The 14,625-nt window shown below is 51.4% G+C and overlaps 1 protein-coding gene across 1 annotated transcript; it reads left to right on the plus strand.

Annotated features, from left to right (window-relative positions):
* Positions 1-3,899: 3,899 nt before the first annotated feature.
* On the plus strand, positions 3,900-6,316 carry FOXE1 (forkhead box E1). The gene has a single exon (XM_081511373.1). It carries the CDS (start codon positions 4,701-4,703, stop codon positions 5,820-5,822), a length of 1,122 nt encoding a protein of 373 aa, XP_081367499.1. The 5' UTR covers positions 3,900-4,700; the 3' UTR covers positions 5,823-6,316.
* Positions 6,317-14,625: the final 8,309 nt, after the last annotated feature.

Genomic DNA, 14,625 nt, shown 5'->3' on the forward strand with positions numbered 1-14,625 from the left:
GGATTAGGAGCTTCCTCAAGGTGAGCTGGGTGAGCTGGGAGGCTGGCGGCAGGGAAGCAGAAAGCTCGCTTCTCTGGGCCCCAGTTTCTCTGCCCGGATGATGGTAACTCTCTGTCCACGGTATTTCAGTGAACCAGCAGGAGAAAGCGTTAGAAACCGTGTTGTCCTGACTAAGCTCCGGGGGTCCCTGCGCCTCCGTGGAGCAAAATAAGGCCACACTCTTGCGAACTCGAAAACTTCCAACACTCTCCCTACACATATACTGCCTTCTAGGTGGGCAGAAAACTGTTTACTTTAATCTACAGCTACTTCTTTGAGGACAGCATCTCATTCCCGCGTATGAGTGGGGGGAACGACTTTAAATTTCCTCAGCAGCCTGTCTTTTTTTAACAACCATTTTCGTCTTGAAAACAATTTAAAAGACAAGATGATCATGGGTTGGCGATAAGCCCTACTTCATCCTCTTGACTGGGTGGAAATGAAGTGACTAGAAGTCCAGCACTTCCCAGATGGGGAAACTGAGACCTCAGAAGGGCAACAAATAGTTCAAAGATGCTGGGCCGAGTGACAGCTCTCACTCGGTGCCACTTCAGCAACCAGCGGCTAGGCTGAGCGTGACACAGGACTGACGGCCTTTGTGGCCCTCTGAGGCCATTACCTACAACCCACTGACCCTGACTGACTGTCCCAGAGTAATCCAGAAGTCCCTGTGTTCTGGCTGCCCCAAGATTCTTAGATCTGATTGGCAAGCATCTGGGCCTAGGGCTTCCATTGTCGCCCTGTAAGGAGACTGGCGACGGCCAAGACTTCAAGCACAAGTGAGGACAGAGAACTCAGGAAAAGACAGAGAGGCTGCAGGCCCAGGAAGTAAGGGGCCCAAATACCTGAGTTTCCCTTTTAGTGTAGAACCTCCTCTGTACAACTTTAAGCAAGCCCCTTTGACAATCTGGGCCTGGTTTCCTTCCAGCTTGAATTTCCAAGATTTCCTTAAGAGCGGGGTACCTTTGCATCTGCCTGCAGGGGCATCTGGGTCAAGAGATATAGAGGAATTTCCCATAACTCCTAGAATCCCCTCCTTTATATTCACGAAACTCTCCGAGAGCACTTCAAAACTCGGTAGTTAGGGGAAGAGCTCTATCATCTTCTACAGATCACCAGCACTCCTCTCCTGCCCCAAAATTTAACATAAAATACCCTGTGAGGGGGCAGGTTTTTCCAAAAGGTGCTGAGGATACACTCAGGACTGTAGGTAGTCAGAAGAGGATGGAAAGCACCCAGCATCTGTCCACATCAACATCAGCCCACCCAGCTGGACTAGAAGAATGATTCCCAAGGGACAAGAACCAACTCTGCAGCTCTCAAATGGTTCTCAATGGGTCTGTTAATCCTATACATATTAGGGAGCACTGCCCCAGAGAAAAGGTGAAGACTGGATGAGAGGAAACCGAGGAAGTGGCCTGGCACTGAGCGGATCTTTCTGCATAGTTTTGATCCAAAAGGGTTAACTGTCCCAGTTCACTCAAATCCTTTATTTCAAATTTTACATCTTCAAAGTACAGAATTTTGAAATGTGTTATTAGAATAAAACATTTGTGGAACAGCATTTTTAGGATTCTTTGTTCATGAAATCCTAGAATCATAATCTTAATAATTCTAATCTCAGGATGCTAACGCTTGGTCTGATGCACAGGCAGAGCTCAGCAGCTGAAACATTTGAGAAAAAGGAATCGGATTTCTAGAAGAGTGTGCCCACAGTCACAAAACAACGAGGATCAAAACATCCTGAGACATGGAGGCTTCTCACCATAGTAACTGGAGCTTAAAAGCCTCTGTCTTTAAGTCATTAAAGCATATAGTCACAAATATTACAAGAATTGTTAGATTATTTGAGTTATAGAATAGTGGGTCTAGTACTAATATTTTAGAATTAAATAAGAGAGATGTGGATTTTTACAGGACCCAAATCTTCCAATCAGACATTCCTAGACAGGAATTAAAATTAAGCAATATGTACCTTAGAGCTGTAAAAATGTCTAAAACAGAGAAGCTACAACTGCCAACAGTGGCATTATATTTTCAGGCACAAAATCTTACTCCCAGCATCTTAAAATATAAGGAATATGTTTTTACACTCTGAACAGAAGTTTAAAGTCATAGGAATATAATCACAGTCAAAGAATTTAGACACTGGTCATAGAATCTTAGAATTACCGAAACACATTATTTGATTTAGGGATTCATGCTAGGATAGTAGTCCAAATTTTAACATTTGGAAATCTGAATCTTGGAACCATAAAATTCAGTATTAAAAGATTGCTATGATGTAATCTGGTTAAAATTTAACAATTTTAAACCTTTTCCCCGTTTGGAAAAAAAAAAATAGAATGAAACCTGGATTTTTGCAGCGTGGTTACTTTGGAAGAAGGAAGCTGGGAGTGTTTTGGGAAAGCGAAAAGCTTCTCCAGTCGTTCGAGTGTGCATCCGCGGAAGAAGGTCCTCATGCAAATTGTTCGATTGGCTTCCACACCCGGGTCGGCGGAGCGAGACTTGGACTCTTTGCCTCCTGCTTCCGAAGGCAATTGCCCAGTGTTTTTGTGGGGCTGGGCCTGCCCGGAGCTCATTGCCACGAAGAACGCGACTAAAACCCTTGAAGGCTGGCCGCCCGCGCTCTCGCGGCTCGCTCCCCCCAACCCTGCACCTGCAGCCGGAAAGCTGCATCTCAGCCGGAGCCTCTGGGGTCGGCACCAGGCCTCGAAATCCTAAGGATAGAAGCCTTCCTCGCTTCTCCTTCCAAGATCTGCACGTGCTTTTCCGCCTTCATTTCTCAGAAAAGAAAACTGCGGGCTTGCGACTGGGAAGGGACTGGCCCAAGGTCTCCCTGCAAATGATCGTAAAAAGAATCCAGACCTGCGGGGCCACCGATGCAGGAAGTCTTGGATGAGGCCGAGCTCGGTCTTGGGAGGTGACAGGAAACGAACTCAGAAACCGGACACCCTCGAAGCAAACGGGTCCCCCGTGCCCGCCCCTTTCCAAAGAGACGCGCCGGCCGACGGCCACAGCACCCCTCCCCCGGCCCCCACTTCTCTCAGCCCTCCGCCCCGCTTCGGGATGGAGCGGCTCGGCTGCTTGGAGCCTTCTTGGCCTGAGCGAACTGGAGGAGAAGATCACCACGAGAGGGCAGAAGCCCAGCCTTCATTCTCTTCAAGCTGTGCTTCACTCCCTCATCATAGAGGGGTCCCGAGCCACGCAAAGATAAATGATTGGAGGTGGGGGTAGTGCGGTGTTTCCCTAAATATCAGCAATGGAAGGACACGAGATACAAAACCTCGGTACAGTCGATAAGCCTGGCACCCAAAGAGGGGGAAGTATCTGCCTCTGGCACTTGGCGAGGAAAAGCACTAACACAGACGCAGGCATGTGTGAGGTTTGGCTAATCCGCGAAGTCGCGGTGGAACTGTATCAAGTCAAATCTTCTATAAGACCTAGAAATTATGTCTAAAAGAGGAGGGACTGGATGGAGAATGGCCAGGGCAGCCTTGACTTAGGGTTTGAGAATCATCCCAAAGACCTTGGGAGCCAATCACCTGGGACGTCTTCTCCCTTCCACCCACAAGAACCAAGCGCCCCCTCAGTCAATTCTCACCCTCTCCAGCCAAAAAAGTGAAGCGAACCCTTCCTTTCACCTGCGGGTCCCAGCCTTGTATACAGGCTGGTAAAGTCCGGAAGCGCTGAGTTTGGGCGCCGACAGTCCCTGCCTCTGTCGGCCGCATTCTCCCCGTCGGTGCGCAGGGAGGATCGGCCAGCGAGATCTCCAAGCGCCCTCCGCGCTCCGATCGTGTGGTTCCCGCCGCGCCGCCACAGCTGCTCCTACCTGGGGAGGTGCGCCGGAACCCAGGGGGCGGGTAGTCGGGGGGTGGGGGACGGGCGGGGAACCGGCACCGCCCCGAGCTTCCCCGCGCCTTTAAGGAGGAGAAACCCGCGGAGGGAGGAGCCGGTCCGGGTGTGTGCAGGGGAGCGCCTCGCCAGAAGTATTGGCGGCTGGAGGCCAACCCTACGGAGAGGAACAGTGGCCGGCCACAGTGCCTGGCCCGCGCCGCGACCTCGCCACCGTCGCCTCGTCTCCTTGCCCTCCGAGCTTTCAGCAGCTGCGGCCTCAGGGACGCGGCCTAGGCCGCCCCCAACACAGTGCCCCCACGCCTGCACTAACTGCTACCGTTTCAGGCCTTTGGGCCCGCAACCTCCTCTGCACTCGCGACCTCGACGGTTATCCTCAGAATCAGCGGGAAGCCCAGAGCTGATGGCGGCGCCTCAGCCCCAGGACCAATTCCAGACCCGTTGACCGCCTGGCACCAGCGCGCAAAGGACCCTTCAGCCCTAGACAGGAGTCTAGTTCCAGTACCAGCGTCTCTGCCGGCGCCTGGCTTCGAGGTCCAGAACACAAGCAGAGCCGTCGGTGGGCGGGACACTTGAGCCTCTGTCCGCAGACCGCCAGTCCGGAAACCGCGGGCGCCAAGCCTCCTGCAAGCCCCTGCCAGGGAAGCTGTGCTCCCGGTGCCAGCTGCGAGGACCCTCTCAGCTCTCTGCAGAGGGACCCAGCGTCGGTCCCCGTGACCCGGTGTCCCGGGCCCCGCAGCTCCCAAAGCCGCCGCCCGATCCTCGAAGGCAGCGGGGACGCCTCGGGGACGCGGGACGGCTGCGCCATGACGGCCGAGAGCGGGCCGCCGCCACCGCCGCCGCAGCCGGAGGCGCTGGCGGCCGTGAAGGAGGAGCGCGGTGAGGCGGGGGCCGGCGGGGTACCGGCGGAGGCCGCGGGTCGCGGCGCCGGTGGGCGGCGGCGGAAGCGCCCCCTGCAGCGGGGCAAGCCGCCCTACAGCTACATCGCGCTCATTGCCATGGCCATAGCGCACGCGCCGGAGCGCCGCCTTACTCTGGGCGGCATCTACAAGTTCATCACCGAGCGTTTCCCCTTCTACCGCGACAACCCCAAAAAGTGGCAGAACAGCATCCGCCACAACCTCACGCTCAACGACTGCTTCCTCAAGATCCCGCGCGAGGCCGGCCGCCCGGGCAAGGGCAACTACTGGGCGCTCGATCCCAACGCCGAGGACATGTTCGAGAGCGGCAGCTTCCTGCGCCGCCGCAAGCGCTTCAAGCGCTCTGACCTGTCCACTTACCCGGCTTACATGCACGACGCGGCCGCAGCTGCCGCCGCCGCAGCCGCCGCCGCCGCTGCCGCCATCTTCCCGGGTGGGGTGCCCACTGCGCGCCCTCCTTACCCTGGCGCGGTCTATGCAGGCTATGCCGCACCGTCGCTCGCCGCGCCGCCCCCGGTCTACTACCCGGCTGCTTCGCCAGGCCCGTGCCGCGTCTTCGGCCTGGTGCCTGAACGGCCGCTCAGCCCAGAACTGGGCCCCGCGTCATCGGGGCCCGCGGGTTCCTGCTCCTTTGCCTCGGCCGGCGGCTCTGCAGCTAGCACCGCTTACCAGCCGGCCGGCTGCGCCGGTGCCCGACCCGCCAACACTTCCGCCTATGCGGCCGCCTACGCTGGCCCCGACGGCACGTACTCGCAAGGGGCCGCCGGGGCCCTCTTCGCAGCAGCTGGCCGGTTGGCCGGGCCCGCTTCGCCCCCCGCGGGTGGCAGCAGTGGCGGCGTCGAGACTGCGGTGGACTTCTATGGGCGCACATCGCCCGGCCAGTTTGGAGCGCTGGGGCCCTGCTACAATCCTGGTGGGCAGCTCGGAGCGGGCAGTGGAGGCGCCTACCACGCTCGCCACGCGGCTGCCTATCCAGGCGCAGTGGATCGGTTCGTGTCCGCTATGTGAGCGGAGCATACAGGCGAAAATTCATAGATACCTCGACTGTCCTTACGAACTAAGTATCCACGAAACCTGAGGACAGGACTGGACAGAGGACCGAATTGAGAGCCAAGTGGCAGGGACCGAGCCGGCGTGACAGGCGCAGACTCCCGGTGCACCGCGTACACCGGGTGCCTACCGGGCGGCTTTGAAAATGGGAGGTGGGGAGAAGCGTCCGAGGCCCATGGACTGGGACAATGGACCCTCACAGAGGCGCAGCTCCAAAGGTCTTGCCTTTCTGACATTCTACCGGGGAGGGCCCTTGGCTCTAAAGGGGGCGCAAGGTAGCGTCTACTCCAGAGTCTAGAGGAATGGTGGAGAATCACATGATTTCACTCTTCCCTGTACTTTTCGAAACTCTTTTTACACAGTTCGACCTCTTGTGCCTTTGACTACCTTATTACAATAAAAGACTCCTATAGCGTCTTCCTACATAAGGTGAGGAGGACAAATTTGCAAAAGAAGTAACTTTTTTAAAAAAATGGGAAAGCTCTCTGTTTAGCTTGACGGAGGCCTGCTTTTCCCAGCCTCTGAGAACTGCAAACATGGCTCTGAATCTGGAATGTGCTGGGTTGCCACAGTGTGACCCAGTTCCATCACTCACACCCCAGGTGTTCCCATGTGATATACAAGAGGGCTGCAGAATCCAACCGTGCTCCATATGATCTTTAAGGGCCCATCAGGGTTGCTGCCGCCCTGCATATTTGGCCGCATGGGTGGGCCACCCAAGGCCTAACCTTACTCCAGGGAATGGGAACAGAGCTCAGGGCAAGCAACTCTGGATTAGCTCGAGGCCCCGATTATGTCATAATTTCTTGAATCTTTTCAGCATGATGTGCTGATCATACGGCAGCTATTACTGCTGGGTCATAAATGTGGTTTTCCAATGAGGCAGGTAGAAATACATTTGTCCATTGTCCACTGTTTCTTTTCATTAAGCCCTGGACCCAATGGGTGAGTTAAAATTCAAAGAGATGACAAATCTGTCTTGAGTGTCTTGGTGACGGCTTTCATTTTGTGGGCTGGCCCTTCCATCCCTGGCACCCTTTGCCGTACCTCGTACCTCGTACCTCGGTAGCCTCCTCATGCAAAAAAAGAAAGAGAAAAACTAACTGGGGCAGTCAGTTAGGCAGGCTTTAGAAAGAAACTGGTATTTAACTTTGTTTTGTTTCCATTTATTTCTTTTAAGCTACAAGATGACCAAGATCAGAAAAAAATAAATAATAAATCCAACCATTTCCCCACCTTTCTCATGAGAAATCTTGTAAGTTTCGATTCTGGAGCAAAACTTTCTAGCATTAAATATTTCAGAGGCTCATTGTGCAGTTTCAGATAAACTTGAGTGTTCATATGAACTGTTTCTAATAAAGATCTTTGAGTAAGTGAGTTCTGGCAAGAGAAAAGCAGCCTCTTTCTGCGTAAATAACTTACTAGGGAAGAGTTGGGGAGTGTGGGAAAGAAGACTGAAAACCATTGGTAATTTTTATATTTAATTTCGCGGATTGCTCTATCCTGTTCACAAAGACATGTGAATGTGATTCAGTCCAGACGGGTATCTGTCTAATAAATGCTGCCCAGTAGAAATATCATGCAAGCCGCCCATGTAACTAATATTTTTCTGGCAGCTGCATTTATTTTAAAAACAAGTGAAATAGATTAATGACATACTGTATTTAACACAATTTGTCCAAACTATTATTTCAAGGTATAATCAGTGTAAAAATTGTTGAGGTAGTTTATGTTTTTCATACTAAGTCTTCAAAATCTGGAGTGTATTTTACACTTATAGCTCATCTAAGTTTGGACTAACCACAAACCAAGTGCTCAATAGCAGTGTGTGGCTGATGGCTACGGTGTTAGCTCGAGTTTAGACACTGGTCTTTCCTGACTTTGATGGTAGTAAACGACCACCTGGAGGCAGGGAGCAGCTGCAGCACTGACCCTACTACCAGTAGATCCAGATTTCAGACCTAACCCTGTGACCTTGGAAATGCCTAGGTGTTAGGCCTCCCTTATCTCCCTATGGATCCTTGCAGGTTGAAATTCAAAGGTTCTCATGTGAAGCTAGACAGTCTGGCTCTCCCAGGCAGAAATTAGGATGCCTTGCCTAGCTGGCAGTAGTCAGAAATTGAAAGGCTTCCACCCCAGGGTCTTGTCCATGGCTGCCTAAAGCCTAGGTAGGGGATTAGGGCTGGAAAAGGGCAGTCTATGCGCCCGGTTAATGCGGCGGTTGACCCTTTCTCTGTGTTTTATTTAGCAAGCCCAATGCTTTGACAGCGCCATTAACCAGTCCCTTCTCTAGGGTCCTCATTTGTGAGTGGGAATTTATGATCCCTCGCTCAGAGTCCTCCTGAAGTTAAACGAATCAAGAGAGGTAGATACGCTTTGTAAACTGTAAAGCGCTTTGCACACGAGGGAAGAAGGGCATTAAAATGAAAAAGCGCCGCCTTATCCCGAAACCTCCTGGAGTGTCGCGGTAAAACCCGGGTGAACGAGAAAGATGGAGAGGCAAAGTGCTTGCATCTTCGCTCCCAACTCTCCCTAGAAACTGGGACGACAGGTGAGATGGAGCCAAAAGCCACAGTATGTGACGGGAGAGGGGGCGCTGCGAGTTGGGAACTGGGTGCGCACAGCGAGAGCCCGGAAAGACAGCGGGATTCTCGAGGTTTTGGAGAACGTCGGCGCTTTTCGGCCTCCTGCCTGCCGGCGGCACCCAAAGCTCGCCGGCCATCCGGGCGCTTCAACCACAGACGGGCCGAGCCGAGCCGACCCTCCACGCAGCTGAGCCGTCCGCGCGATTCTAGGACCTTGAGAGCATTCACTGCTGCGTTTAGCGACAGTCCAACTCTCCGAACCCCCAAACCGCGAAACAGGACCTCCCCTTCTAGGGGCTCAGAGTCGGGAGGTGGGTTTCTCTTTTTTCTTCTTCCTATCTTGAAACCAAAAAAATCGTGTGCCCCTCTCTGGGCCCTGCACCCCCAGCGTCGTGTGCAGGCGCCCCCAGGGCTGTGGGTAATTAGATGCGTTCTTCTCTAATTTCCCAAGGCTCGTTAGAATTCGCCCCAGAGCTGTAACATTTATTTTCTTTCAAATTAACTTTGCTTGCAATTAAGTTTAAGAAACCAGCAACAAAAGGAGTCTTGGCCCGAGGTCGTTTACTACGAATACGGATTAAGGAATCTTCCCCGGTTTAAGGGGAAAGATTCCTGCAGGGCTAGGGGAAGCGTTCCCACAGCAGAGGCCAAGGGGGAGTAGGAAGCTGCTTTCGACGGCTGTGGATGGTGACAGCATCGGCCTTCCTCAACTTGACGACCCATGTGCCTGAAAGAGTAAGGGTAACCTCGCTGAAATGAACTCATGAGCGTTTGGGCTGAATTCCACAGTCATGACATGAAGCTGCTGTACAGTTACAGTTTATCCAGAACACTCATAAACATAATCTCATTTACTAAGAACTTTGTGAGAATTTTTTCATTAAAATTAAGTTTTTATTACAAAATTGGTACACTTTCATTGTAAAAAACAACAACAACAGAAAGAAGAGTCAAAGTAACATTAATTCACCCAGAGAAAGCACAGAAAACACCTCAGTATCTTTTCTAGTTTTCGTTTTTGTTTTTCCTTTGCAAGAGGCCTGAGTCCCAACTTTGTCACTGAAATACTTTGAGATCTTGACCGAGCTTGCACCAGCCTATGTTGTACTATCTACAAAGCTAGGTGGCAGGTCCCCTTTCACGCTCACATTCTTGAACTCCTCTTTTTTTGGTCATCTGAATCCAGGATGCTGTTCTCCAAGAGCCAGTAGAAAACCTAAGAGCAGGCTTGCTGTCCCTGCTGTTCTGCACAGGAGACAAAGACCCTGAGGCCTTGTAGCTCTAAGTGTGGGCCATAGACTACCAGCATGGGCATCCCCTGGGAGCTCAATAGAAATGCAGACTCTCAGGCTCTACCCAGATCCACTGAAACACAAACTGCATTTCAACAAGACCTGAAGCGATTCTATGCCCTAGGTAGAGAGGCAAAGCTTTAGAGAAGGGGTGGGGTGGGGGGTCGGTGAGAGGCAAAGTGTTACGTTATTGATCAGAGACCGCAGAATAATTTCCAGAAGCTTCCTGTTTCTGAGCAAGAACCCCAACCAGAGATGGCTGCAGAGAGAGATGGCTGGGGTAGAGCCCTTCACATTTACCCTTGGGTATACTTTACAGTCTTGGAATCTTAACCTTTCAAATGCATCTCATCTCATGTTCCCTGTCTGATGGGTGTGACTGTAACAGTGACTTCAATGAGAGTGTATCTGAAACCATCTTGAAAGCTGGTGTGTCAGAGCCTGGCCAGGAACCCAGGCTCCTGACTCCCTGTTGAGCCACTTCAGAGACCTTGGGCTCTGGTCTCTGTAAACTCTAAGCAGCAGTCATTTGCCTAAATACGGATTAAGCTTGGCAACTCTAACCCCAAGTCTGGGCTAGTTGGGATTTAGGAGAAAAATAAAGCTCACTTCTTAGGACCCAACAGCCAGCAGGAAGAGCTGAAGGATCTTCCAGTAAAGCAGTTTAAGGGTCCCTTGAACAGCCCAAGATTCTGAGTTCCCTAATGAATCTTCCCCCTCCCATCCCCACAGTCCCCCCATCCCCACCCCAAATACACACAGCTTTCTAGAGAATTTAGTTTCTGTGCTCATCCTGTTCCTGAGAAGTGCTGACTGCTGGGGCTGGCATGACAGGATAACTGGGGGGGTCGGGGGGGGGAGGGCGAGGGGGTGGGGTGGAGAAGGTCCCTGATGAAAAGTGGTTCAGACAAGGGGCATGTACCAGACTGGGTTCTCTTCCCAGGATCACAGAGCAGCTCAGTGGAAGAACCAGGACTCTGATCTCAGTGCTCACATGAGTTTTCAATAATATAAATAAATAGGAATATGATGTGTGTGTATAGAGCTTCTACAGAGCTAAAGGGACACATGACTTAACCCAGATCTCATAGCTGTAAGTGTCCAAGCCTGACTAAAACCTATGCCTCCCTCAAGGGAGACTACAGTTGATTGTCATCCTCATAAAAAGCAATGTGGAAATGGAAGTAATCAGATGGGGATGGTGGTGAAAGTGGGGGTTGAGGGATGGGGAAAGAGTGCAACTGGGTGAGGGGCCTCCATTGTATGGATGGGTAAAGTGAGCCTGGGATCAGCTAAACATATAGCTTAGAACTACCCAGAGGGAAGGCAGTGTGGCTAGTGCTTTTCAGCCCAAACTGAGCAGTGAACTAAAGAAAAAGCAGGGCAGACAGATAGTGCAGAGGGAGGATGGGAGGCCCTCTCTCTTCTCTCCAGGTAGAGGCCAAAGCTAGCAGAGCTCCTGGGGTGGAAAGGACAACTGCTCCCTGTGGAGCTCCCCATACCCCTCTGCCAGCCCCACAACCCCTCTTCTGAGAGCTGAGGCTCAGATTTCCAGCTCAGCCCAGAAGGGTTAACCAGGTGCAGAGGCCCTGGGGATTAACTGTCAGCCCCTCCCAGGGTGAGGAAGGGACTGGGAGCTGGAATCAGGGTGGATCTCTGCCCTGGTCAGAACACCGGCTTATCTCAGTATCTGAGAACTTGGACCAGCTTCCCAGCTATGATTTTTCATGCATGGAGGCAATCAGCAACCAGAGATGAAGTGTGAGACGCACAGCCTCATACAACCCAACTCTCTCCTCTGCTCTCATCCGCCTGTAGCCAGCCAAGCCCGCCTCTGGATGTTGCTACTTCCACCCCCCATTCTGCCCACACTGCCAGCCTCACTTCCAGAAGCTGAGCTCAAGTCCTGTGGGCGCAGGCTCCCTTTTGTGTGTAGCAGAGAGCCCAAACTCCTCACTTGGCACTTGGGACCCTCCATCATCCTTATGCCAACCCTCTTCCTGGCCTCATCTCCCACAGTTGCCCTTCCTACACCTCTAGGCTCCAGCCAACACCCCACTTGCTGTTCCTAGACACCCCTATGTGTTCCAGTCACCTTGAATTTGCTTTGACCATTACCTCGCCAGGAATCACCTAATCCTATCTTGCACCTCCAAGGACAGAACCCAGCAGGAGCCTCCATCATCCCTCTCCTGGATCATAGCACCAGCCTCACACACAGAGCTCCCTGATCCCTCCACTGCTCTCCTCACTCATTCCCCACAGCAGCCAGTATGTGACTCAGCTCAAACACGAATGGATCATGTTATTCTGTTGTGGAGGTCCAGACCTCAGGACAAGGGAATGAGATTAGGAGCATGGTGTGCTCGTGATGCAGCCTTGTGAAGGGTTTCTTTTTTTTTTAATTATTTATTTATTTTTGGTTATGCTGGGTCTTTGTTACTGTGAGCAGGCTTTCTCTAGTTGCAGCAAGCAAGGACTACTCTTTGTTGCAGTGCATGGGCTTCTCATTGCAGTGGCTTCTCTTGCTGCAGAGGGCAGGCGTACAAGTTTCAGTAGTTGTGGCATATGAGCTTAGTTGCTCTGAGGCATGTGGAATCTTCCTGGACCAGGGATCGAACCCATGTCCCCTGCACTGGCATCAGACTCTAATCCACTGTACCACCAGGGAATTCCAAGGGTTTCTTACACTATGAGAAAATTATACTTAATATGAGCATTTTCAAAATTTCCCCCTCCCATGTAACACTTTCCTTTTATCCTAAATTTCATCCAAGCTTCATACAACTACTTAGCATTGGGGCGTGCTCACATTTTCTCTGTACTGGTGCTCAAAAGAAAGAACAGTGTCCTGTCAAGGGAACTGGACAAAGGGGTCTTGATGGTAGAGCTGAGATGCAGCATATGAAGGACAACTGAACAGTGGGCAACCCTGGAAGAAGTAAAACAATATGCTCTCTTCCTGGCTTATTCAAGAAGAAGGTGTGCCAGATACTGATAGTTGTCTACCCAGTCATTCTGCCCCCCTCTCTGCTCACAAGACCCTGATTTTGTTCAGGTTGCAATTGGTCATGTGTTGTAGGGGATGTCTTACCCATTGGAGTGCCCACTGGCTCAATCTAGACTTGTCTAAAGTAGACATGGTGATGATTCCATCACTCCTGCCAGTGATTATTGAGAAACAGGCCCAGGATACTTTTCAGGCCAGTGAGATGTCCAGAAAAGTCTGCTCAGGACTTCTGGGAAATACCTCCTTGTTTTTAAAGCAACAGGGGGAAAGAAATAGCCATTTTCTTCCTCTTAATGTTGTTACAGTGTGACTCCTGCAAGTGTGACAGACATGTTGGGCTCGGAGGGTACCAGCCTAAGAGAACAAGCCAACCTGCTGAGGATGGCAGAGCCAAAAGGTGGAAATAACCTGGGTACCTAATGATATCACTGAGCTACTGAAAAAACCAACCCTGGAACGATTCATTATATCTGTGTGCGATAACAAACATCCTGCCATTTAAACCTCTTATCTTTGGTCTCTCTGTTACTTGCAGCCAAATGCATCCTAACTAAAGAAGGTGACCCTTTTGGAGGCAGGAAAAAATTGATTCTTGGTTTTCCCTTTGAGATTTCCTTTGCCATTCTTATATTTAAAAAAAAACAAAAAACGTACAGCTGAAAGGTAATCTAATCTTACCCCTTGATTTATAGAAGGATAAAACAAGGTTGGGCTTTCCCAATGGCCCATCAGGTAAAGAATCCGACTGCAGTGCACGAGACACAGGAGACATGGGTTCAACCCTGGGTCAGGAAGATCCTCCAGAGAAGGAAATGACAACCCACTCACGTATTCTTGCCTGGAAAATTCCACAGACAGGGGAGCCTGGTGGACTATAGTCCATAGGGTCACAAAGAGTCAGACATGACTGAGCACATAAATAAAGAAGGTGACTTTCCACAGCTGTACAAAGAGCTAACATCTTAGATCCTTGTCCAGGGCTCTCAGCACACCATCATTATCCAAGAGTGGCTGTGTTCATGCTGTACCAAGAACTTCCACACATGCTCTCCTTTAGATCTTCACAACTGCCCTGGGAAGTAGCAGGTTTCAGGTGCATTTTTTCAGATGAGAAAAGTAAGGTCCAAGAAGAGAGGGCAAGCTCAAGGTCACAGACCTTTGGCTGCAAGGGATTCAATCCAGGTGTAACAAATTTCACAGCAAAATGAATCAAGCATGTGAGGATTTGTGCTCCCTGGATATGGGAACTGGGAGGCTTGCGTGTTGGTTTGACTGCAGCTTGGGGGAAATCCTTTCTCATTGACTAGGGTGGATCCTCCACACACCCCTGACTTACCTCCACAGGGCGTGTGAGGCTTAAAGATAAAGTTTGCAAAGTGTGTGGATCTGCTTGCTCCAGATCCTACAAACAGGACGCTTTGTGCCAAAGCTGAGGGGAACGTGGCTTAAAACGAGCTCTACCATCATGGACCTCTTTTCACCCTCCTATCACCCCACCCTAACCCACCCAGCTTCAGCCAGCGATGGTCCCACCAAGGCAAAGGCTGCAGGAGCAGGCCCGTGGTTTACAGAATACCTGGGAGAGGCTGTGGGCAGCTGGGTGATTTCCAAATTAATTGTAGGAGAAACCTAACAAAACAATCTGCAGGCTAAGCGTCCCGGGAGCTCTCCGTAAGACTGACAGCCTGGAATCCAGCAAGTACAATGCAGCGACCACAGACGGGAGGGCCTTTCCTCCTTTCCTCCTTGAGGGGAGGAGGGCCAACTTCCTTCCAACAGGGGCCCGTCTGGGCCTGCAGCCGGCCTGATAGGAGAGCAAAACCCCAGAACTGAAACAGGCTTTCCACCCAAACCCCAAACTATAATGAACATAA

Source organism: Giraffa tippelskirchi, chromosome 1 (genome assembly GCF_054371585.1).
Source record: "Giraffa tippelskirchi isolate mGirTip1 chromosome 1, T2T-mGirTip1v1.2.pri, whole genome shotgun sequence".
NCBI classification, from domain to species: Eukaryota; Metazoa; Chordata; class Mammalia; order Artiodactyla; family Giraffidae; genus Giraffa; species Giraffa tippelskirchi.

Bases quoted from the DNA above. Each gene is read 5' to 3' on its own strand.
- FOXE1 (XM_081511373.1), top strand. From the start codon at position 4,701: ATGACGGCCGAGAGCGGGCCGCCGCCACCGCCGCCGCAGCCGGAGGCG.